Here is a 26,872-nt window from a genome sequence, read left to right as displayed (position 1 = left end):
AAAGTATGATACTTGTGGTTAAGTGAAGCCCTGGCATGAAAACTAAAACAGGTCGCCAACTTTGAAAGCTTCTTTATTACAATTTTTGATGCAATAAGTAAAAGCAATCACCTAACTGTTCCAGCACGTGTTGATTTAAGACGAGATTGCATATAAGCCCTGTTGAAAAAAAAAAGTAAAAAAAAGAAAACGATCTGTTCAATATTGGACATGAAGTGAATACACATCACAAACTAGTACACACATCCTGAGCAGTTCTGTCTATTTCCCAATGTCCATTATCAGAAAAGATCAACAAACACATACTCACAAGTGCTCATGCTTAATAACCCCACAAGGTGGCGCTCTTAAATTGATTTTGGAGGCCCAGTCTTTCATTCACGAGTGCTTAAAAAATGACAAATATGGCACAAATCCCATTTTGAGAATAGCTACGATACACATTACAAATGAACCATTGACTCATACATGACACGGCTGGAGATAGAGGCAGGAAGGTGATATATTTCATTTGAAAACCAATTTAAGGATTTAATTTTTCCTTACACGCTCACCTTATTCAATATGAACAGAATGGAACATGGAGTAAAAACAAACGTTTGAGGACTGGTGTGCATTTGAAGTCACTGTTCCAAGCAGATTCACTTGAATGCATTGCCTTCCTTCCAAATGAGCTTCTATTATGTTAAAAAAAAAATAATAATAAAAACAAATCAGAGGGAAGAGCAGAAAATTATAAAAATAAACATCTCCCTTTTTAAGCAGAGAAGTATGAAAGATTGTGACTGTTCCCTTTCTTGGTAAGTTTGGTAGCACATGAAAAAAAAAATCTCTCACTCACACAGCAATGAATAATCAGATATTCAGTCTCACGAGCACAAGCAATGATCTTGCACTTCTCATTTGCCAAAGCCTGACTGACTGAGCAGGGCAGAGCGAGAGACAACCATTTGCACTCACATTCACACCTATGGCCAATTTCCATTCTACTTGCATGAACCCAAACATGGTAGATGTGCTCATAACTATTTCACTATGATTAACAAAAACATGCCTATTGTTCTATTTTATGGCAATGTTGGTTTTGTAACAGCTCCAGTCCAATTTAATCCATTTTTAGACCTGTATGGTGTGCTACATCAAAAGCTCTGGCGGACCATGAATGGACCACAAGCCGTAGGTTCCCCACCCCTGCTTTTGTTTATTTTATATGACGTTGAAAGGCTTGTAGTTTTAAAATGTTCTGCCATAATGAAAGCAGGAACAGTGAGTCACACAGAATATAATCCATTCATTATCAAAAGCCTCTGGAGTGTGAAAAAAAGGTTATTCGACAAGTGAAGGATCAATTGCCAACATCTTGATTGATAGAATAAAATGAAATAAAAAAAGATGTCTCCTTTGCACTTTTGTTCATGGCACACCAATGACGACAGCTTTTAAGGTGGAAGAAGCAGCTGCCAAATGTGGAGGCCGCGCCGGACTGAGCAGGCACGTCCCGTGAAAACAAAGATGTCAAGGAATGTGAGCGGATGGGGCGGCGTGGGTCAGAGGCCCGGAGCCCTTGTGATGACGCATTGCAGTAAATGCAGCCTCTGTTTAGACCGCCAGGAACTTTGGGGATGACGGGATGAGATGAGGCTGGTCTTCGGGCTCTTTGACAGGTATGACAATCTAAATTTAAGAAATAAATACACTATTCCCCCCATGCCCAAAAAAGGGTTAAAAAGATGAGTGAGATTCCTGCACGGTTGTTTTCTCATAGTGGGGCTGGTATGGGAGATGATTAATAATTTAAAAAAAAAAAAAAACATCTATTGCCAACTCAGATTGTCCCAAGGCTTTTGGTCAGCAGAGTGTGAATGGACAAAGATGAGGATAAATAAGGGAGAAGACAGAGGAGGACTCACAGCCTGTCTGGAGCCTGAGTCACCGCTTGTAATAGGCACCTGTAAAAGTAGACGAGACATCCATCAGCAGGTTCACGCAACTAGAATTGAGGTTTTTCCTGAAATCACTTTTTTCTTTATTACAGCTGGCATCATTTATCCTGGCTTCTTTCTCTTAACGCGTTAGTGAAGAGTAGCTTGATTAAAGTGATTACTGTGATACCTCCAAGGTGAAACAATTACTTTCCTTATAGTTTGCAATTATCTTTCCCATACAAAATAATGGAAACAATATATATCACCATCCCTGGAACACTTGCCTGACACACCTGGGATGACATTTCAACATTACTAACCATCCCGCAGCACAAGAAAGTATGCTCATTTTCCAGCATCCTTACTGTTTTTCATTTTGTTTTACAACAGTAGCCCAAGAGTGTTTTTTTTAAACTTTCCCAACAACTTAGCATAGGTTAATGATAGACTATGATGCGTCTGACATTGTTTTGTTATTCTATTCTAAATCTAGGACCTCCTGTACAATAAATGATGTATAATCAAAATGGGGGGAGGGGGGGGGAACAGCCTTTGATATTGACTTCTTAAGGCAGTTCATACATTGCCTGTTAATATTTTTAACATACATAAACAACATTTACAGTGATCTATTAAAACGTTTCTTGCAAGTTGTCCAAATTGCACGAAGGGTGTTGGCCATGTCAAAAATCGACTATTTGCGTTCAGTGAGTAGAACCAATTACCTTTGTACGCGGCCTCAGGTCTGGCAGACACCCGCTGGGGAGCACCGTGGTCGGCATAGCCGTAACCAGGGTTCACATTCTCATACTCATGGGGGCGAGGATGAGATGGCCTGGTGAGTCAACATTGACACTCAATCAAAATATTACAAATGATACAAAATATAATTTGGACACTTAGGCTTCTTGGCTGAATGGAGAAGTGAAGAGTGTTGTTACTTGGTAGGCTTGTGGTGGTTCCTGTGCCTCTGCTGGTCATGGTCTTCTCGGGTTCGAGGTCGAACAACGTCATCCGAATTTGACTGAAAACCGATAAAGAAAACAAACACACTCAGTAGTCAAAACATTAGGTGTACCTCACCAAATGAGATCTAATGCAAGAAGCTGTGAGAGGAAAAAAATGTTAAATGCTCTGTTTCAGCTCACCAAAGAGCTTAATGAGAACAAGGGCTATGGAAAATGGATGGCCAAAGATCATTTTACACTTGAGACTATGAAAGTCCCAGGATGCAAATGTTTGGAAACAATGAGTCCAAGCCCAAGAACAACGAGTTCCCTGCAATTTATCATCACGGATGCAGATTGAAATTACTTCATCCGTCCCTGCTAATGTTTGGTTGTCTCAGACGCAGGACACACATCAAACGAGAGTCCTGGATGGATATACACTTCTAGTCTACAGCGGTTTGTAAATGCTAAGCATCATTCCTTTCCTTTCTGATATGTACCTTCTAAAAGTCCCAATAGAATTAGAACTACCAATGAACAACAAAACAATTGAAACACACCCGATGGTCTCCCTCCGGTCGCCTCTTTTCCAAAGCCATTTTCTCCATGGTCGAGCGCTCCCTGTCCTTTTCCCGTACCTTCTCCTCCCGTCCCCTCTCCCGCTCTTTCTCACGTTCTCGATGTTTTCTGTACTCCTTCTTCTCTTGTTCCATCAGCAGCCGGGCCATTTCCTGATTTAGGTAAAATAGCATTGATAGTATTATCAACGCTGTCAGACAGATTCCTCGTATCTCAAAAAAAAAAAAAAAAAAAAAAAAAAAAAAAAAAAAAAAAAAAAAAAATCAACCCACAGGGGGACAAAGGGATAGTATTAATTTATGAGAAAATCAAAAATTGACCAAATTTAGACACAGGAGTTTTACCACATGACAGTGATATGGAATGAAGGATTTTGTACCAACAATAACTCTTGTAAAATAACAATGACATGGAGGAACAAAAATACTATTTGTAGACAGTCACAGGGTCATCTTATTCATCATTGGATATGAAAACAGATGCTGAGCAATATCAAAAGAGTGTAGAAAAAAAGTTCTTGGCCAGGTACCTCATCTTGTGCAACTTGGGCTGCACGCACATGGCTCTTGCTTGCCTGAAACAAACAAAATCAATCACTTCTTTTGCGAGTTGTGTTTTTTCAACTGATTGAACACAATTTAGCATCTGTGAATGAGTATTAGAGTTTCTCAATAGAATCAGTAAAAGTTCAGACCTGCCACCCATTGAAAATGTGTGGCGCATTATGAATCATAAAATATGACAGCGTAGACTACGGATTGTTGAGCAACTGAAGTCGTACAGCAACAAGACTGGGAAAAAATATTCCACCAATAAAGCTTAAACAACTAGGATCCTTATTGAGTGTTGTTAAAAGAACAGTGGTAAACATGCCTATGCCTATTCCAGCTTTTAGAGGCCCACATTTTGGAATGTGCAGCAGCCGTTACAAAAAAAATAAAATAAAAAATAACGGATTAAAAACAATATTTGAACATTCAATATCTTTGTAGGGTATTCAACTGAATGTACGTTTAAAAGGATTTGCAAATGATGGTGTTCTGTTTTAAATTGCATATTACACAACAGTTCAAATTCATTGGGATTGGGGTTTGTATTCAAAATGGGTAAAATGCTGATGAGACAGTTTAACCTGATACAAAAACATCCAAATAGAACATTAAGCACACAGACTTTTAAGTTTATCCTCAGCAAGCTGGGTGATAAATTATTGTACATAAATTTTACAGATTGTAGTAAAATGTGTCAAATACTGAATCATTGGCATATGATGTCATTGTTCATCACGAACGGCACAAGTCTAGACAGGAGACAGTTTTAGGATCCCTCTGATTGGTGTGCAGTTTAATGGGAATGGATCACCACCCTAATGCTGCAGTGCCTACTTTGCTTACTAAGCTATGCTTAATTTAAGTTTACACTGATCGAACAACATTAACGACCAGTTGCACAATACACAGTTCCAATAACGCCAATTAATAAGATGCGCTCAGTGTGATGCAGAGCAGTTCTAAATTCATGCAAACTAAAAGTGCAAGTACACAACCAAAATCATGTGGCTGCTCTGTGTAAACACATTTATTCAGACATTCACCTTGACTTCTTCCTCCTGCATTCTTTTGGCCACCTCCAAGTCCTTGAGCTCCTGCACACGCAAATCCATCTTGGTCAGGTCCCTTGTGGCCTCGCCGAGTCCATACTCTGCTTCAACAACTGCTCCACTCTCTTTGTGCACAATTTGACCTGTGCAAATGCACATTATAGTACTGATTAGAATCAATGGAGTACTTGCTTGATGTAAGAAGCTGCAACATTAAACTTTGAACTTAAAAATTAACCTTCAGTTGAGCGTTTCTTTTAGTTACAAGAAAGCAGTGGAAATGTCTCAACAACTGATTATCACAGCCAAGACAATCACTTCAAATTTACAGGAATTTCTTCTTGATAATGGGAGATTATGAAGCGATGAAGGTACTTAAAAGGGCAGCGGGGGTATGCACTCTCACACTGTATTTAATCATTTGGAATACTTTTGTGATCAAGCAGAATAATAAGTTGCTGAGCAGCCCTGAGGTCCATTTTGAAAATCACAGACTTGCACTCCTACTAGACTAATACAGCAATACTTCTCCCAAAACATAACTTCACCCACTTAATTCTAAGCATTATAAATATGATCAGACTGAAAGAGAGTGAATACAACAGAAAAGCAGCAAGTACAATCACTTCAAGTCATTAAAATCAAGCTGACAAACCGTGAGCAGTCATGTGTTCATTAGAGCTTTTAGATCATTGCACCACCTGAGATTGGCAAAGCAACAGGCAACCACAACACACCAACGCAAACTTCCACAGAACTGAGACGGAGGCTCAGGGTGGTACCTGTCTCGTTGTTGGTGGGTGTACGACTCCTGGAAGATTCCCACAAATCTCTCCTGCCACCTCTCTTTTCGTTGTTCCTGTGCTCTTCAAACACCTCGTCGGGGCCGGATTGAACCCACTGGCGACCCCTGGCCATCCTCGCCCTCTCCGTGTCATCCTCCTCTTCCTCACGGGACACTCTGCCCCCCCTCAGCTCGCTGATATTATCACGCACCGTTTCCCTGCTCTTCGCCCTTGCTTGTTGTCCATCCTTGCCTCTGTGTGTGTGCTTCTCTATCACTTCATAGCCGTCCTCGCTATGTCCTCTATCTCTGGAGTGCTCCCCGTCTTTTCCTCCTCTCGCCATCCTCCTGTCCTGCTCCCTGTCTGACCTTTGATGTTTCCTCAAATGATAGTCATGTCCTACTTCCCTGCCACTCTCTCTGTCAGGTCTCCTATCCCGGTCTCTATCCCAGCCCTTGTCTCTTTCCTTGGGACTCTGTGGAGAATGAGCCGGCCTCTCTTTTCTTCTCACCGCTCTATCGGTGTCCTCTGCCTTTACGTCACGTGGTCTCCTAGTTTCTGCGGGTTCATAATTGGGATACCTGTCCCCATGCCTGCCTTTGGGGGAGAGCAAGTCATCTGGATATGGATCGGCATGTCTGGCCCGCCCTCCCTCTCCACCCACGAAATGCTCGGGATACCTGGAACGGCTGTGCAGAGCTGTTGGATCCTGTTTCGGATTCCTGCTCCTTTTTGACTCTACCAAACTAGAATCTGGTGAGTAATCACGTTGGGAATTCACTGGAGAATACAGATCGTGTGGGCCTGGGGAGCTCGATGTGTGACGTGTGGGCTTGTCAAGGTCGAGGGGTTGTCTCACAGCTGATCGTAAGTAGATGAAGGAGACATGTTGGGAAGAGGGTGACATTTAACAAAAAAGATGGTTCAATGGCACTTGAGAGGTGAAAAGTAACAACGACAAAATATGAACATCCGTGGTTAGTAAATTAGTGGGGGCACCTGCCAAGGAAGAAAGTAGCGGGCATAATATGGTACTAGTTAGTATCCTGAAATAATAGCCCATCAAGTCAGTGGAAATGTATTTAAATAAAAGAATGGAGGATCACAAGAATGTATGACTTCAAAAGGAACAAACTGGGAACTGACATGATGGGACGTGATATGAAGTGTAGAAAGAATAAAGATATTGCAGTAGCCAAAACTTTATGCTTTAGAGTGCAGTACCTAATAATTTATGATCATGTCTGACAGGTTAAAATCTAAAATGGACAATAATGCATTTCAACCTAGAGATGATCAGGCCCGGATAAATCCCTTCTTGCCCTATTTTGCCTGATCTAGGTCCATTTGTTATAGCAGGCACGGTTCGATGATCGCCATTGTTGTTGGTTTGTTCCTTGTTCCAGGGGAAAAAAAAAAAAAAAAAAAAACGCCGACCGGAATTGGCTCTAAAACACTCCATCCTGTGACGTCCAAATGCATGGTCTTCAAACTAAACAAGTTAGCTCAGTAAACAGTCAAACAGCTCATATTCGTTTATCATTGTCGACATTGTTTTACAGTCATCAAACACCATCCCACTCACTTATTTGTTGTCACAAAAAATAAAAATGAGCACATTAAAAAAAAAAAAAAAATTAAACAATTTCAGAAATGTTCTCAAATTCTCGATTGAATGACCTTCTTGGTATTTGGCTATACGATGTATCCATGCGATCAAAAATGTGAAAGATGGCCCGTTTTCATATCAATTGCTGACAATGGCTGCCCACTGTTGTAAGTTATCCTTTCATACTTCCTCCACTCAACAGGAGATTAAATGTTTTAGGTGAGGTTTTAGGTAACCATGTCTGACCAGAATAGTATGGCGTATGGGGGCATCCCCTGAGGCCCCGCAGGAATTTAAAATAATATATATTTTAACGTAAATTAAACAATCTGGAAGACTCTTAAGAGCACAATAAGGAAAATCTAAATTCTTCAGAGAGAAAAACATATTTACAACACTTATGCACATGTTGATGTACAATTTTAAGATTACAGTTCAAATGGCCTCACTTCTTTGCTTTATTGTTTTGGGCTCCAGCTTGAGCCAGGCCCATTTCCAATTGCATCCGATACCTGCTTCGATCTGTGCCGCATGAATAGCATACACCTCTTTATGTGCTCACATTCTGGAAAAATAGTGACAAATCACTGTTTCACCTCAGTTTTCATTATTAGCAATTTCAAAAGCTAATCCCAAATGAATCGACAATGAAAATTAAGTACAATGTTTTTCTGTTTTTATTGGCCCTTATTATCCTGTGTTGTGACAATCCTAAACAGCGCTCTGTTGCTTAATACATTTAACAACAGCATCAGTAAACTAATTGGCTAATCATAGCTGCGTTTCCTAATTAACGCAGAACATAGTAGCGGCTCAGCTCTCGTTACCGATGTTAGATGTGCTTTGCGTTATTACTTGGGACAACTACCAGGACCAAGGCCTGTAGAACCTCAAAGCAAAAATACAAAAGATCAGTGCAACAAATTTCACACAGGCTGATCTGAACAGCAAAAATGTTGCTTAAAATGTAAGAGTGGCAATAAAAGGATAGCCGTTCTAGAGGTGGGTTGACTAGCCAAACATTGTCCTCAAGTAAGAGCATTGTTAATTGACAATGTGACTCAAGTAAAAGTAAATAGTCCATCCAGCCATTAGCCAAGATGCCTTTCCTCACAAGGGCCTGACAAAAAAATTACTGAAGAGTAAAAAGTGGGCAGTGAAATTATTACTCATACTGAGTAAATGTAGTAACTTCGAATTTTTCAAAGCACAACATGAGCAATTAAAAAACATACAAAATAAAATGTGAATATACAAATTTTGATATTGCTTTGCATGTATGGACAGTCAAAACTACAAAAAAACATCTGCAATTATTTGCAGTGTTTTTTCAAGTTGTAAGTGAGCTAAAATGCCCATGTTTGGGCAGACTGCCAAATACAACAATACATGAAAGCTGTTGTTTATGTTTGTCTAAATGTAAACAAGTGTAGCAAACTAGAGCCTATGTGGGAGCCTAAGTCGTTCTCTCCCACACAAAATCATTGCAATAACAATATACAGTATAATAATAATTGATAAATAAAAGTAGTGAGCAACATTTGGATCATTGTAACGAGTAAAAGTACCACGACTTATTAACAGCAGAACCGGCTGAAGTTTGTTTTCCTGATCTGGTCAACGCCTGTGACTTTGAGCACAGGGGCAGAACCTCAGGGCGCATATCAGTCCGCCACGGAATAATATTCACAATTAAATCTGTGATGATGGTGGATGTGTGAAATTGATTTAGCAGCCAGCTTTAAAGGAGTATGAAACACCCGATTACACCAGCGATGGCAACTCTCTGGCCCAGGAAAAAGTCAGATCTATATGATGTACATAAATTGCTTACTTTCAGTTCAAAAGGAATTTTGCCGAAAGGCAACTGATTTGTATGTATGGCCAGGTAAGTTGGTTGATGAAAAACAATGCTGTTGACTTATTATTTCAGAATAGGCTCTAAATCATACCATAGTGGAATAGCCCCAGGCAGCACTATTCTCACCTTCTGGATTCTCATAGTACTCTTCATCCAGGTGTTTCTGTCGTCGTCTTTCCTCTTTCATCTCCTTTTCATAAAGCTTACGAGCAATAGCCTGCGCGCACACACACACACACACACACACACACACACACACACACACACACACACACATACACGCGCGCGCGCACACACACACGCACGACAAAGATACAGAGGACGAACTGTGACTGTGTTTTGAAAAGCAACAGCAAATGAAAATGAACAGTCCCACTTTTAATTTTATATAACCGATTCTTCACGTTTTAACGTTTGCTGATATATACTGTACATGGTAACAGCAAGTTTAACGAGAGCTAACGTAAACCTTTTTAAAAGGCGCCTCTCACCCCCTGTTCTGTCTCGTTCTCTGCCCATGATAGTTTAATTTAAAATTGTGTCATTTTTAAGATTAATTTTCAAAAATCCCATATTTCTTGCAGTTTTTAAGGATCCCTGCATATTAATAAGATGTCTGATGTCAGAGTGTAAGGGCAGTACAAGTTACACCCTAAAGCAGTTTAAAGATTTGGATTGGGGAGGAATTCCCTTTTTAACCAACGGGTGCGGCATTACAGTCATACTAAGTTGTGAGTGTAATGTGTGTTTGTGTACATCTCTCCTTACCGCATCTTTCTCCTCCTGCTGTCGTCGTTGTTGCTCAGCCTGTCGGACCAGTTGGTCCTGAATCTCCTGGGCCATCTCGTTATCTTGGCGCTCTCTGGAGTTTAACGTCAGTTGGTGTGTATGTGGGTGAGCGCAGGGAGGAGATAGAGGACAACACCACCTTATTAACTGAAATCAGACAATTGGCTCCTGGGTGAAGTCTTTCATCTTGCTTAACTGTTTAAATGACGGGAAAAAAATGCTGCCAGCTAGAGACACGTCCTCATTCATTTCAAATGGAAGGCCCTTATAAACAAGAAAATTCAACTGCATTGCACAAAGGAATTCAACTTTTTAAGATGCATTTCTTTCCTTGAAATTATGAAACTACATTGCTATCTGTGCACGAACTTATTCTTTAACTGTATTGCAAATGTAATGGAAAATTGTGTTCAATCATCAAATTAGTTTACATATGAATAATGTTAATATTATGCAACATTTTGTGGTATTAAACTGTTTTCAGTTTACTTGGTCTTTGCTGAATTTGTGATTGGTTCATGTCCGTGTGACCTTCAACACATCTAGAATTCTGCAGCCTATGGGCATGCACTGTTCCAATTGTAAATAAATTTTTTGTGCTAATGAGAGATTCATTTAGGGAGGTAGGTACCAAGTTCCTAGTACAAGAGATCAAACTCAAATGAGGACAACCTTGAAGGCAGAATGCGGTGCAGAATATTGCTCTTGTACATATGGTTTAGCATAAAAAAAGGAGAGAGCATGCGTGATCAGGCAGAAGCAGCAGATATACTTCACTAAGGCATGTCAGTCCATTGCCAAAGCCCAGTATTAAAGATCCCAATAGGACTCTTTCATGAGTTAAGGACATGTTTGTGACAACACTGAACTATGACTCAGTCGGTTCGTCCCATTAAAATCCAGAGCACAGAATGTGTTTCACACCTAATAGGTGGGGGCCATTGTTAAATAGCAATAGGCCAGATGTTGCAGTGGGCCATGCAAATGTCTGCACTGACACTATGATAAAAGGTGGGGCACTACCGCAAAATCTGAGGAAAAAGCTATTAGTACCTGCCATGTAGGGCCAGTTCTCTCACATCCACTTAGCCCAAGCAGCAAGTGCGGGAAACAAACGTGTTGTTAACTGACTGTAACAGTGAAATCTCCTGTTGACTGGCGCAAAAAATGGCAGCTTGGAGAGGAACCAAAATGTATAATGAATGCTTTAAGAGTTGAACAAATTCTAATTTAAATCATTATTGTGTGTAAACAATATGCCAACAGCAGGTAGGTTAGAATCTGGACAATTACCACCACAAATTCTTTTTGATACTTTTTTGTAACATTTGTGAAGCCACAACAAAATTCCAACATTGAAGCCACAGTAGTGATATCCAGAGAACGAGCTATAGATTAATTTTAAAAGGCACATGCCACGCACAAGCACACTGTCAAAATATGTTCTAAGCCAATACACAATTTCCAGCAATACCTAGAAAACAGCACTAGGTGACAGTATTTATGAAAACATCTTCCTTGTATGTCAATCTGGTATCTTTTATTTTAGTTTTATTTCTCATTATACTGTGTGGTTGATGTATTCATATACTTGGGTGACAGTAAAGAACTTTTAAATATTACTTTAACATTGCCTGGGAAAAAAAATGGCTCTGGAGGGCTGGAAGGGGGTCCCCAAGCCCCAACAAAGATTATTTTTATTTAACACTCAGCTGGTAAAGCATTGGCCTCAGTTCTGAGGACCCGGGTTCAAACCTGGCCCCGCCTGTGTGGATTTTGCATGTTCTCCCCGTGCCTGTCTGGCTTTTCTCTGGGCACTCCCATTTCCTCCCACATCACAAAAGCATGCAACATTACTTGGGCACGCTAAATTGCCCATAGGTGTGATTGTCAGTATGGCTGTTTTTCTGTATGTGCCCTGCGATTGGCTGGCAACCAGTTCAGGGTGTACCCCGCCTCCTGCTCGTTGACAGCTGGGATAGGCTCCAGCACTCCCTGCGACCCTCGTGAGGATAAGTGGCAAAGAAAATGGATGGATGGATGGATAATTTATGCAATCTGGAATATTCTGTAGAAAAAAAAGCGAATGTGCAAATTCTGATGTTATTTTGGAGGGTTATGTGTGAGTGCAGTCTAAACTTTTTTTTTTTTTAAACTGCACAGTGTTTTCTCAAGTTATAAGTGAGCTGAAATATCCACGTATGGGCAGAAAGTGCCAGACATACTACAATACATGAAAAATGCTGTGCCATGCCTCTTAGTCACTCACTTAAAAGGGTTGCAGAGCCTCCATTCTGCTTGCTCTAACAGCCCAATGGGACACACAAAAAAATGGTGCTGTTTTTGTTTGTGTAAATGTAAACAAGAGTAGAGTGCCATTGACTGCATTTTAACAACAAAGTTCCCAACATGGCCGCCACATACGCACATTGATTTGCGGGACAGGCTTATCTAATGTGAATAGCTGTGTCCAGGAAGCTCGGTGGAAGACATTGTGTGAGGTCATGTGACTTTGTTGTGTCGTTTGATTGGTAAACTAGATTTAAATGTCACAAACGCTTAAATTGGATAGAGGCAGCCAGTGCCCAATGCGGAAGGCGAAGCCTATCAACAAATGAGTTGATAACGAATAATTGACAAAAGTAGCAAGCGACATTTAGATCATTGCAACGGAGTAAAAGTACCGCTACTTAGATTTTTTTTTTTTTCCCCCTGGTGTTGTCAACTCCTCTGACTTACTCAAACCAAGTCCCAATGCACATGCAGAACCACAGGCCAATGCACTTGAATAGGAATTTGCTGCAAAATATTCAGGAATTACATCTGTGTGTGAATGGTGGACATGTGCAATAAATCTAGCTGCCAGCACTTAAGTAGTATGAAACAGCCAATGATGATGGCAACAGTGAAGGTGAACCCCCAACCCCGATCTATGAATCTATACGATTCACGTAAATTACCGATTTCAAGTTCAAAATTACGAGGTTTGCCGAAAGGCAACTGATTTGCATGTATGAATAATGTTTCTATGATGGCCAAAATTTGAATCTGGCATAAATCACTTCTGACATAATTTTGTACAGAGTGACTGATTTTGGAACAACTTGGAAGTTACCCAGTACCATGTTTAGACTTGAAAACTTCTTCATATTCTTATCAAGGCCCCTCAATATATGAGTAAGGTTTTACGCGATCAGGATTTTTGGGGCCCAGAGAAAGTTCCTAAATTACATGATAGAGCAGTACCAGAATACATGTGTAGTAAGTCTGTCTGATCAAGATATGCCCAAGATTTTATAGCATGGGCTGCAATTGTTAAAGACCAAATTTCTCGTAGTCTGTTCCAGGAATCAACTTAAAGTTATCATTGTTGTCATGTTATCATTAGCAGCTGCTAGATGGCTGTGTTGCATGAGCCGAATGCAAACAGTTTGACAGTTTGTCGTCCATTGCTTTCTGAGATAACTGTACCAGACAGCTAGACTTGCACAGTGTAGCTTTCCAAGAAGCCACCCATCCATTTCCCAAGGCAATCATCCTCACAAGGGTCACATGAGTGGTGGAGCCTATCCCAGCTAACTTCGTGCAAAATCCGGACTATAGAGCTCGTGAACCTACGTCATAAAATTACATGACTTTACCTCGCCATATTGCCAGTCAAGCGAAGCATTGTTCAATCCTAAGACGGTTGGAAACGACATGGAACTATGTCTTGTCGGACGATGCCCAGAGTCTTGTCCGATACCGTCAGACATTTAGAAGGTGAAAATAAACAACGGTACGTTGAAAAATTAGATAAACTCAGCATAGAGGACCCGTATTTAAGGCCAAAGTCAATGTTTACGCTGATAAGAAATTGGGCTGTTAATTCGCTTCCGCTTGTCTTGGACAACTGTATATACACATGGATCTGGTGAGTAAGCCGTTGAGATTTACAAGGAAAAGTTTGAAAGCGTATGAAAGTTTGGATGCGTACGAATACTTTGCTGCTGGATCTGTTCTCATCAGGAATAAATCCCACAGTGACAGTTTTGACGGCTTGTGAACGTGGAAGTTTGTTCGGCGACAGGTTAAATTTTGCTGGAATCCATCGATCTTTTCAGCTAGTGCTCAATACAAATACCAATATTTATATGAATGACCCCTGGTTTTACACGAACTCGCATTCATTAACTATGATTGAAAAAAAGACGACGGTTGACGGTTCGTGAATGCGGAAGTGTGTTTGACGGCACGTTGACCTTTGCCAGAATCCATCGAAGTTTTCCGCTAGTATTCAATACAAATGCCAATATTTAAATAAATGACCCCAGGTTTTACACAAACTCATTCATTAACTATGATTGAAAAAGAAAAGAGGACGGCATCGTCTCCCTGGAAAGTACATGGAAGTGATTGTGGCCAGAGTTAACCTCCGTAAACCTCTGCGACAGTTTTTTTCCAACACACATTGTTCTCAAATTTGCCAATTTAGCATTACAAATACTTTTTGGTAATTTGAGATTGAGAAGAATAATTCCTTCCTGAAATGAAGCAATTGCTACACAGGCGTGTGTGTATCTTGGTTGGGCACCATCCATCATGTTTAATTGTCAAAATCAATCGATATTTTCAGGTCTTTTCAGCTGGTATTCCATAAAATGATCTCTTTGAATATCTGTCTCGTCTGTTGTGACAACCAACAGCACAACAGGTCTTGGGTATTGTAAATATTCACCTCTGCTTCTAAGTCTCCCACAATGTCGAGCAGCTCTGTTTGACCGGCAATATGGCACAGTGAAAATGGTGACATCACGTGCACAAGCTCTATACCCTGAAGTGGTCACCAGTCAGTCACAGTGCCCACACACGCACACGCACACACACACGCACACACACACACACACACACACACACACACACACCACACACACACACACACACACACGATGTCACTGAGTGGGAAGTGAACCCATGCTGCCTCCACCAAAGTCAGGTGAACGTACCACTACACAATCAGCAACTCTTCATTCAGAGAAGCAGTCTTTTATTTACTTTGTTCATGGATATCCTCATACCCTCATAACCAAGACCTCAGATATGTGTTCCTCATAATGTCATCTTTATTCTTGAGGTCTTCCTGTTGCTTTCCAGCAGACTGGGATTTTTAAAGGCTTTGCTGCTACCGAATGATTAAGTAGTGAACAGCTACAACACAGCCAAACCCGATAAAACACATTCACATAAAAAATACTGAAGCCTTAATGTACAAACAATTACAAGTAATGTTTATGTTGCACAACCGAGTGGTATGCATTTTTATTTTTATCCTACCAAATATACTCAAAAAAAAGTCCTCTGGTAAATTTATTGTTTTTTTTTTTTTTAAACATAGCAGTTCATACAAACTGCTCTAGAAATTAGTTTCTATAGGTTGTCAACTCTGCAGTCATAGCCATAAATGCAATTTTACCAATAATTGTCATGATATTTGAGCATTTCAGTTTTCTAAACTATGTCAATGAATAAAGAACACCTAACCCCCCCTTATGGTGCTGGAAAACAAACTCAATACACTAATTATCAAATTGCAAGCTATGAATCTATGCTATCAAAGAATGTCACATTGGCTGATGCTGGGCCTGTTTTACATGTAAACAAGCAGAATGTGTCAGTGTGTTTGTGACACCCACATGGCAACATGTTGCTTCTTGATCACGACCTTGGCAATCTCATCCTCCTCCTCCTGCAACTTCTTGGCCACCTGCAGGTCCTGTTGCACCAGACGGCTCTTGTGGACGTTGGATGCCAAGTGGCTCTCAACTGCAACAAAGACAACACATTGCTCTACTCCACTCTGCCCTAATAAAGCAGTGTCTTCACACAATGGAATGGTAAACGACATTTACTGTTCCCGTAGTTTATGTTCATCTGCGTATATTGTTTGGACTGCCTGTTGAGAACAAGACGAATGCCAAGGACGTGGACTTGACACTCTCTGGTGATAAACTCAGAAGACACAATAAATGGATGTTTGTGGTCACAGTGCCATTCCAAGGTTAGCGAAATCCACTTTGTGCCCATAACAGAAGATAAATCCTGCTGTCTGATGCACTCTCAACGCTTGTTAAGGGCGGACAGCATCACTCACTTGTACGGGTAGATATGTTTCACCTGACTATCCATCTTCTAGCCCGCTTTCTTGTGAAGAGGCCCAAATTACGTCTCATAATTTACTACGGCAAGGCTACAAAACATTGCTCCTCTCGAGTTGCCGAGGTTAAACAAGGAGCATGGTGAGTCATTGCTGTTGAAAATTGAGGAAATAGTCATCGAGTATTGATTTTAGTTTTTTTTCTCCCCTCAGGAATCATTGTTTACAGCATATGATGCATGAAACATTTGAAGAACGAGCAACGGAGTCTATCACTCAACATTTCGCCACAAGCAGACTTTGAAGAGGTTTAACATAATTCAGAGGACAACTGACCAAATTTGTGAGGAATCAAGGTGAGGGACTGGATACTGGAATATTGTTTTGAATAACAGCAAGGACAATTGCACAGGAGACATGAACATACATTCATACATAGTTTCAATTCAACGATTGTAGTGAATAAAGTACTGCAATGTCCAGCCTATATTTTTCACACGCTTTCAACCCTGCAGCTTATGAGGTGATGCGGCTGATTTGTGCATTTCTTCTAGCGGCAGCAAGGGGGCACTCGAGCGGAAAAGGAAAAAGAGTGAGACCAGTGGAATATATGTGGCGAGGAAATGACTTTTACCAGTGTTTTGTTTTTTTTTTTTATCGGCCCTATTAACGCTAGGCTAGCGTTAGCGCTTTGCTAGCGTGTTGCTGCCACATCTCAGTGATTTTTACCAGTATGTTTTTTTTTAACCGGCCCTGTTAGCACCACGCTAGCGTGTGTATGCTGTGTTACTGCCGCAACTCAGTGAATTCTTTTTTTTTTTTTTTAAAGTGGCTGTTACTGCTTTGCTACTGTGTAGCTGCCACAGCTATTTTTTATTTATTTATTTATTTTAATCGGTATGTTTTTTTTAATTTCTTTTTTTTTTTTTTTCAAACCAGCTCTGTTCGAGCTACTGTGTTGTTGCAATGTTGCTCTGTGTAGAATCTGTCTTTGTAAATATCTCGTGTTTCAATGTGGGCACTTCAGGCTTTTACACAGGTGTGGCTTATGTATGTACCAAATGGTATTTCATTTACAAATGTACTGGGTGAGGCTTAGAATCCAGTGCGCTCGGTAGGCCAGTAATTATGGTATTTTAAAGAATTTCTGTTATGTAGACAACATCACGGAAGCAACTTTTGTGTTCAAAAGGTGAAGCAAACCTTTCAGGCTCAAATCAGAAGAGTCCTGGTCAGAGATCACTAACCTTAAATGGGTTGATTTAATTCAATTGTCTGAACACTACACAGACTTAAGACGCAGAAAAGTGTTATTTTAGGGTTGGGCCTTCAATTGAACTATAGTTTCTTCATTTAAAATTGTTCCCAGGTTTCATAATGTCTGTGACATGCTATCGTCAAAATACCCCAAACTACAGTAGCTCAACTTCCCAAAGCTGCCATCATGTACTCCTTGAACCGCTACTTTGCTGATTGCAGCCAATATGGCAGTTCTCGACATTTTGGACCAATAAACCAGCCCCGTGACACACTTTCAATTCCACCAGTAATCTATAGGATACTGTCTGGTGAACATCCCGCTCTAGTCATAAATAGCGTGAGAATGGACCAACAGAAAAGCTTGAGCACTTAAAATACCAGAAGAATTGGTAAATATAATGTGCAATACTTTTAACTTGCAGAAAATATTGGTGGGGGGCTCAAAGGAGCATTGGCGGAATTGAGTAGCTATAGGGGGAAAATTTGCTCTTTGCACCAAACACCATTGAGCTCTAATAACTAACATTCACAGCCACAGAGCGAAAACAGCCGAATTCAAGACAAGTAGATTTTTTTTGTTTCAAGCGACATCATATGCACTAATGTTCCAATGTGCACATTGTCATACACATTCTGGCTTATGAGTATTTTATTATGAAAGATTCATAGTCACAGCACATACTGACAAAAACAAACCTCAATTGACCTTGGACAGAAAGCACATAAATTGTGGGTATAAAGTTAAAACGTAACGTTCCGGTTAGCTGTGCAATGGTGAGCTAATGTACACTCACAATTCAAGGACCCAAAACTACTTGCTCAAACATGGAATCATCATCAATGGAGAGCGTGATGGTAGCACAGAGGACATTTATTCCACCTTATAGCATCAGTGAACATAGTGGCAGAAGTGAAACTGAGCTCTTTATAGCAGATGTCCTCTTTCTCAGTTAGCTTTGCCTTGCAGCAGTCATTAAGACACCACCGAAAAAGACCAACTCGAGCTTCTTCACGCCTGTCATTTTCATTCTCATATCAATTTTCATTGCTGCTTTGCTTTCTCTCGCCTGACGTCTTCGACACAGACTCGAACTGAAAAGGCTGAACAGTCTTCATCAGTGTCACTGGCACTACTTTTAGCTACTACTAAAATCACCGGTGAAACTGGGCGCAATTCCTTTTGATATTACTGCCCAGAATGCACTGTGACGCAAACAATCTTGACCTATGTTGAAATAAAGTTTTGTAAAAAAAAAAAAAAAAAAATGAAATGTGGAAATGATATTGAAAAGTTTTTATCTTATCACATAAACCAAACATGTCATTATGGTCAAAGTTCATTTTTATGTAAATAAACTACAGGAACTAAATCAAACCGAAATGGGCCCTGCAGTGTAAATACAGGGTACAATATTTTCATAGGGTTCAACTCATTGTGTCCATAAGCAATCACAGCTACAACAATCTTGAAGTAACGCAATCCCCACATACTGGGTTCGGCTTGACACTTTATCCAGAGAAAACCCTAGGGTTGTGCGGTTGTGTTTTAAAGACATTGCTCATAGTTACGTAAACATGCTGGCCCAGGACTGTTGCAAGCGACTCATCAAAAACAGTAAATAATGACGTAATATTTGTGATGGCAAGTGCAGGATTCTCATTTTTAAACAAAAGATTAGATCAAGGGAATGATTTCTTCTTCCCTTGTTCTCATCGGCAACAAGGAAACAAAGGAAACGCTTGCTTACTCTCTTGTTCCTGGAGGTTGTAGGCAAGGCAGTGGTCTTCCAGCACAGCAAAGTCTCGGCACACTGTCAGAAAAGAAACAACATTAAACAAGTATATACAGGCATGAGGATTTCGGCAAATATGGTAACCGATCTTTCGGTTCCGTTGATTTTTGTCCTGGGAAACGGTGGGAACCGATTTTTCAGTTCCCATTGATAATGCTCATGGGAACCGGTTTTTACATGTACTTCAAAATAAAACCTTCGCAGGCATGAGCATTTTGTCTTTTACGCTTAGCAACCGACATGTTTGACTAACGTTTGAGTGACCCGGATATGAATAACTCGACCTTGCGCATGCGTAGCGCAGAAGCAGAAACCGGTGCTGTTTGTTAACTGCACTGACAAAGCTGGGCGTTTTAATCATTAAAAATAAAGGGGTTCATGTAGGTTCGTTTTATACAGATTGTTGTATTTCGTTGAGAACTTGTTTTACATTCCACACATGGGCAAATTTTATTAAAAGTAAGCCAAGAGATCTGGGAAACGGACTTTCGGTTCCGTGTTTTCTCAGGCTGGGTAACGACACGGTAACGGAATGATCGTTTCCGTGAAATGCTCATGCCTGTATATACACGTTTTTTTCAAAAATTATTTTAAAATAGGGTCCTGTTGTGGACAGAGCTGTGTACCTAATGGATGAGATAACACAGAATGCCAGCAATTGTGATGTGAACAAATGTTAATGCTAAATCAGTGCTAGATGGGTGTGGTCTTTATTTGTTCTGTTCTTTTTCTGGTACAATCTGCGCAAATACTCAAGACACTAAAGAAATGAAATGGAATACTGTATAGTAAAACCACTGACTTAAAATCCACTAAAACATTTGTAAAATTTGGAATCCACACAAACGTTACTGAAAAATGTGCCTCAAAATTGAGTTATTTTGTGACAGATAGATGACAAAGAAGACCACATTATTGTTACATTGCAACTGACTAGAGTACAGCTGCAATCATGGATCTGTCCTGGCTCATCAGTACGATATGATTAAAGCAACAATAAGTTCGGATCAACACTAAAATAATGGCATTTACACCGCCAAGTCATTTGAGTGTTACCGTGAACAGATGTTCCTCCAAAACCGACAGATAATTGAGCAGCACGTTGATAGGTTTTTTTGGGGTTATTGTTTTTGTTGATGCTAAGGATAGATCATTTTGGGCCATTTCCATTCAGAAACAGGCATGCTTCACAATATTATCTAGAAAAATACCGATTTTAAGTGACTGATGGTATATTAAAAGAAAGGATCCCCATCTGAAAGTATCTGTAAATGTACTCATTAAAGCTGAAACACAGCTACACAATATTACCAAAACTATTTGTTCTACAACAGACACTCCCATGTGAATTTAACGGGGTACTGTCATCAAATGGATGATTTTTAGTATGTTGTTAATGAAAAAACGGCAGCCAATATGGGCCTATGTGTTTTCTCACCACAAAACATGATTTTCACGTATACAGCTTATTGTAACTCCCGCCATGAAAATCCTCTCGAGGGATTTGTTTTAGAGAAGAAGCAGGAAGTGACGTAAAGGAAAGAAGCACCCCCAACTGGACTCGTTTGTTTCCATTAGTTTTACCACCGGGAAGGTAGCTCGTTGTTCCTTCGTGTTAGTCAAAATGACGGCTCGTTGCATTGCTGGACATTGCTTGAACACTCGGGAGAATGGATTTACCCTTTATAAGTTTGCAAGAGACCCGGTTCGTCGTGAAAAATGGATTGCACGGGTGCAGAGGACGAGAGCTTTGTGGGTTCAAAAATAACAGCTAGGTGTGTATACAGCCACTAATAAAATAATAGTTTGGGGCGGACCACGTAATCTGTCTCTCATAACGTAACAAAAGATCAGCGTATGAAATATGTCAATGTGCACGTCGGACAGCTGCGTCGCTTCGCCAGCGAAGGCTCCACTTCAGGCTCGCGAACAGGGGCGGCTCTGAAGAACCCAGCCAAGAATGCCTCACTCACCCATGTGCGCGCAGTAAAGCGCCTCGGCTAAACGGTGTTTTCCATCGCGTACTGCGGTGGCGATGAACAACCCCCTAAAGCAGCACGGCTCGGCTCCATTATAAGCTACCACGGCGCCGAAAATGAGCCACACCGGCTGAGGTGCCGGATTCGGCGGTCACGGCTTCTGCAAAGGCTTGTCTTTATGGACCTTGCTTTTGTGCACTGGTGCACAGTGATTTTGGAAGAGGACAGAGCCAGCTCCAAACGGTTCCCACAATGCTGGGAGCAGGGAACTGTCCAAAATCTCACACGATAATCCCACCTCCACCAAAACTATACACTTGGCACACAATGCAGTGAGACAAATACTGTTCTCCTGGTAACCACCAAACCCAGGCTTCCCCACCAGATTGAGAAGCGTGATTCGTCTCTACAGAGAACGCATCTCCACTACTCTCGTGTCCGGTTGCGGGGTCCTTAACACTACTGCATCCAGCGCTTTGCATTGCACTTGGTGATCTATGGCTAAGATGCACCTGCTCAGGAATTGAAACCCATTCCATGAAGCTTTGTGCAAATTGTTCTTGAGCTAATCTGAATGCCACATAAAGTTTGGAGTCTGTAGCGATTGACTCAGCAGAAACTTGATCACCTCTTTGCAACTGGGCCTCAGCATCCGCTGAACTATTTTATGTGGCTTCACGCTTAGTGGAAGACTTGCTGTCGTTCCCAAATGCTTCCATATTCTAACAATACTGCTGTTGAATATATAGGAGTATGGAAAATTCACAAGTGGACTTGTTCCACAAGTAGTATCCTCTCACAAGTCAATGCTGGAATTCACTGAGCTCCTGAGCACAACCATTCCTTCACAAATATTTGCAAAAAAGGTCATGCCCAAGTGCTTGATTTTGTATATCTGTGGCCATGGAAGTGATTGGAACACCTGGTTCTGATTATTTGGAAGGCTGACCGAATATCAAAACATAGTGTATGTGTAAAAAAAGACAAACCAAGCTGACAACTGGCTAACTTTCCACTTTGCATATGCAGGTTAAAAAAAGTAACAGTGTGGTTTCCTCTCTGTGACTTCTTCATTTTACAAGCATACACTTAAAACAATTATGTTGCAACTAAAAACAGCAGAAGTTCAGTTTTCACTTCTGGCTTCAAAATTTGTGTTTTGGCTGGAAGTATTTACTGCAGAAATATTACATGGTGTTTCAATGCATTAATACTATAATGATTTTACAACAGAACAGCATGTAAGAATCTATCTGCACACACGCACACACACAGACACAATTGCTATGTGAATTAATACAGCATCAGGCATGGGAAAGCTCATTTTTTTTACCCAATGAGTTCAAACTTCAGTTCATCCATTCTTAAATGAACTGGTTCAGTTCATACCTCAAAATTCAGACCTCACTTCACAGGTCCAAAAACCAACTAGTTCCTATTGTTTTTTTTTTCCCCATCTCCACCCAATGATGCTGACGGGCTATTACTACACTTTATTGGCCTGATCAGATTCGGACAATAATTGCCATTTTACAACGATCGGCTAATCTGTTTTATCACTGTTTGTTGATCCAATCAATGCTGTCATTGATCTCTTCCGCAAAAGATTGGTCACACCGCATTATAATCATGCATGGTATAACTGTATCTAAAAGCTAGTTTATTTTTATATAGCAGCATTTATATTGGGGCTTTTTGACCTAGTACAGTAAATATCTAATGGCCAATACAGTTATTTAAAAAAAAAAAAAACATGACCCCTGGCAAGGGATAGATGCGTAATTCCTGGATCAGACAAGACAAATTTGCTTTTTCACAATTGCACTAGGTCAGACTGCAATAAACACTTTTTATTCCGATACCACCGCATCCCGCTTTTTACGATCATTTGGCTTTATCTCGTCAACTCAAATGTGACTGGATGGACTCATTATAGTGGCTACGCCAACAAGAGTGGATTGCGACGACTGTATTATAAGACGAAAATAGGGGTGTACGTGTGTTGGTGGTCACTGCTACTCAGGAGAGGCATGTTCATGTAATTTTTATACGATACGGCTGGTCTGTCAGCATGCTTAATTGGCATAAAGAGATGAACAAATATAGATTATTTCTTCCAGCTTGTCCCGTTATTGTTAATATATATTTGGGAACAATTAAGTACACAAGTGTATACAGCAAATGAACAGGTCATTTAAATAGACACATTGCTCCGCCATCCTGTAATCGAATCGGTGATTTATTTTTTTTAATTTAACTCATTGATAGGTGAATCGGCCCATAAAATCATGATTGTGTAAAGCCTAGCTATTACCCTTAAAATGCTGGCATTTTGTTTCCACATTGCTGCCACCCATTCAGTCCCTACTGCAATTTTCACCCTACAATCTCAAAAAGTTGCTTGAATGGTTTATTTTTGGGACAAATTAAAACAAAAAACAGGACTTCTGCCCTGAACGTGTAAACATAAACATGCAACGGTGTGACAGCAACAAATGTGAAAGGACATTGATAACTTCCCAATCCTGCAGCTCTGGCTGACTATAAAAAAAAAAAAAATTATATATATATATACATACATACACACACACTTATATTCTAGTAGGGAGTTCAGGGTGTACCCTGCCTCTTGCCCAGGATCAGTTGGGATAACTTTCTGGTTCTAAGGATGAAGTCTTTTCAGATGAGCTACTTGAAGAATTGGGCTTGTTTTAATCAGTTAATCTGTTGATTAACCTGAAAATGGAAAAACAGTCTATTTATTCAAAGTCAGTACATTATTTCAAAGTGACTGCAAAAAACGAATTATGATCAAGTTACTGATTTGGTCAGACAAAAGGGCAAAAATGCTTGTTGATTTACAAAGCAAAAAACTGCTTTGTGCAAATGTCTTATTTCAATGAAATATAACCAGTCCCGTTTAATGGATAATGAGAAATCTTGCAAATAGTGACTGTTGAGAAACTGAAATCCCGAGGATTTCGACAATTTTAAAAATTAAATGCGGTTCCAAATAATGAATGACTTATCACGACAGTTTTTAATTGATTTGATAATCAAAAACTGACAAAATACTGGTGTACTAGTTTAAGAGCTGTCTTTTCAAAACAAAACAGAGACATTCAAAATGCTTCAACAAAATAAGCAACCCAGCTTAAGTGGCTGACTGGTTGAACAGATGCTTGGACGATCAAAGCTCCGAGTGACTCACAGAGCATGCTGGGATTTGATTAACATGTCTCTACCATACGCTTAATCTTCTTAACTAGTAAAGCTACATTGCATTATGGTTGATAAATTCATATTGACCATAGCAACAGTTCCACAAATAGTACGTTTAGAAAAAAAAAAAAAAAAGCTAAGTACTCTTGTACTAAACTGGGATAACAAGTCACAGAATACAATTGTCTCTGCGAGTTTAAGTACAGTATGTCAGGCATGTCATGAACCTTTTTTAAACACATGAACAGCATCCTTCTCCATGCAGCTCTCCCGCCCCATCAGCACCAACATACCCTATTGCAGACTAGCCAAGATCGTTTCTGTGACCGGAATAACGAGCATCCAAGTGAACAGCTGTCGCCTTCCACATCTACAACATCCCATATTGCCATACATGCTCCCATCTTGATATGACACCTCACCTGTGTGGCGAGATGGAGAATGAGGCTGTGGGCGGTGCTGTATTTTCAAAACTCTTATTAGCAAGGCAAGGCGCCAATCATACAACAGTTGGACAAGTATATAGTTATAGCTGGATGCCAAGTTGTAGTAAAAATATGTTGGATCGAGCTCAGTACGTCTGCAGCACAATCGAAAACATACAAAACCCTTGTTTCAGAGATCTGTTTAACAGCCCAACACGCTTTCACCCATTCCACCCAACGTCCGTGCCAAGCAAATTCCTAATGATATATGAAGACTCTCCGGATAAAAGACTCTATTTAGAGCTCAGATTTTATCCAATCGTGCTAGCATTTGCGACCAACCTATGCTAACCGTGCGCGAGACGGGCAAACACCTGTGTTGGGCAACGTTTAGCATTAGTGCTACCCGTGCATACATGTTAAGACGTGAGTAAAGTGTGTTATGGACGTTACCCTCTTTCACTCCAGGTAGTTTCTCCTGGTCGATGCTAACGTTACACTCAGCCATGTTGTCACCAATAAGGAGCCGATGAGCGTAAATTACGTTTTGGGTTTTTTTTTTTTTGTTTGTTTTTTTTTCCCACCACCGGCCGCCAACTGAATGATCGCTTTAAGTAAAAAATCCGACGAATGGTTCAGGTGCTGGACGGAGTCTGATTGGTTTCGGTGGCCAACCCCTCTCGCTCTCTTTTCTTTTTTTTTTTCTTTTCTTCTCTTTCTCGACAGGAGCAAAGCTGCCCGTGCTAGGGTGTCGGATTTTGACAAGCGTCGCTTTCTTGTCTCACGTCTTCCAGACTAACATGTGCCATCACACACGGTTTCTGGTTTCACTTGTCAAAATAATAATACCCAAACGGGTCCTTGGGACGTATTAAAAGCGTATCAATCTTGGATTTTTTTCCATTTATTCTAAAAGAATATATATAGTTTTTCTATCCTTCCTGCTTCTACAGTCTAGACCTGTCTTTACAATAAAGAGTTGAAGAACTCCCATTATATTAATGTTGTTTTGAAGGGTTGCATTTGTACTTCCGCCCCAGCTCGAGCTAGATTTTGAAACTCGAAGTTGCTTTTTTTTCACTTGACCGCCTGCAGCAGCTGTGAGCATACCGTGAATAAGTCAATCGGAAGTAAACATGAATGAATGATATTTTTTAATGACTCCACAAATCCACTTGCTTCTAAATCAGGAATTGAACACACAGCTAGCCTGTCCCAGCGACAAAAGCCAGGTATTTGCAAAACAGACGAAGTGCTCCAGAAAATGGATAGCTGGACGAATCGCTTGACACAACACGGTGTAATGCTAATGAAACAACGCCCTCTAGTGTCAGGCATTACCCACACGTTTCTTGAACAACCCATCCATCAACTGTAATAATAATAATCGTTTGTCATTAACGGTCCATTTACAACATAAATCAAGAACACCATTCGAGTACTCGTCGAGATGGTGTCCATTCTTAATTATATGTAGCTCTAAATTATTTTAAGTTGACTTACTGCAAGGCCAGCATGACCTTTTTCATCAGTCCCACGGTAATTTGATTGAAACCCGATTGATGGCTGCACAGTTAACACATTCTCTGAGCCGTTACCGACGCTAAGTACTGTAATTTTAGAGTTTGGCACATCGGATACCAAAAAGGCAGCGGTGAAAAGGGGGCCAGCAGCTCTCCCCACTGGCCTAAACGCAATCAGAAACACTGACTGCTGCTGCCAGACTGTGTGTGCGTGTGTGTGGATGTGTGTGTGTGCGTGTATGGGGATGTCTGTGTGTGTGTATATTAGCTGTTTTTCAGAGTTCAACCTCTGTGTGCTGCCATGATAATTTAATCTGCCCAGCACCTTTGAAATCAGTAGTGCAGTAGCTGGCCCGAAATGCATCAGCATTTTCTTTCTTCTGCTTAGTTGGTCAGAGCAAATGTTGTGGCAACCAAGTTTGATGAGCAAAACATACAG

General features: G+C 40.5%; 1 protein-coding gene across 3 annotated transcripts; it reads right to left on the bottom strand.

Annotated features, from left to right (window-relative positions):
* Positions 1–55: 55 nt before the first annotated feature.
* Positions 56–25,708, bottom strand: ccdc50a (coiled-coil domain containing 50a). 3 transcript variants are annotated; one of them, XM_061826376.1, is made up of 13 exons: positions 25,364–25,708; positions 19,240–19,302; positions 15,771–15,900; positions 10,078–10,171; positions 9,436–9,526; positions 6,520–6,700; positions 5,837–6,432; positions 5,049–5,197; positions 3,984–4,028; positions 3,436–3,606; positions 2,867–2,949; positions 2,651–2,760; positions 56–1,949 (listed from the first exon to the last, which is right to left on the bottom strand). In XM_061826376.1, the coding sequence occupies exons 1-13, from the start codon at positions 25,416–25,418 to the stop codon at positions 1,930–1,932; spliced, it is 1,788 nt and encodes a 595-aa protein (XP_061682360.1). In that variant the 5' UTR covers positions 25,419–25,708; the 3' UTR covers positions 56–1,929. The 3 variants fall into 3 exon arrangements, with proteins under 3 accessions (XP_061682360.1, XP_061682358.1, XP_061682361.1); XM_061826374.1 differs by having other exon boundaries at positions 5,837–6,700; XM_061826377.1 differs by lacking the exons at positions 5,837–6,432; positions 6,520–6,700 and having other exon boundaries at positions 25,364–25,696.
* Positions 25,709–26,872: the final 1,164 nt, after the last annotated feature.

The sequence above is a fragment of the Syngnathoides biaculeatus genome, chromosome 7 (genome assembly GCF_019802595.1).
Source record: "Syngnathoides biaculeatus isolate LvHL_M chromosome 7, ASM1980259v1, whole genome shotgun sequence".
NCBI lineage: Eukaryota > Metazoa > Chordata > Actinopteri > Syngnathiformes > Syngnathidae > Syngnathoides > Syngnathoides biaculeatus.
Note: the sequence above shows the minus strand (reverse complement) of the source record. Positions and strands in the feature narration are given on the sequence as shown.

Coding starts and splice junctions, on each gene's coding strand:
- ccdc50a (XM_061826374.1), bottom strand. CDS start 25,418: ATGGCTGAGTGTAACGTTAGCATCGACCAGGAGAAACTACCTGGAGTG. Junction 9,527..10,077: donor AGCAGGAGGAGAAAGATGCG/GTAAGGAGAGAT, acceptor GTGTGCGCGCAG/GCTATTGCTCGTAAGCTTTA. Junction 2,761..2,866: donor AACCACCACAAGCCTACCAA/GTAACAACACTC, acceptor TTGACTCACCAG/GCCATCTCATCCTCGCCCCC.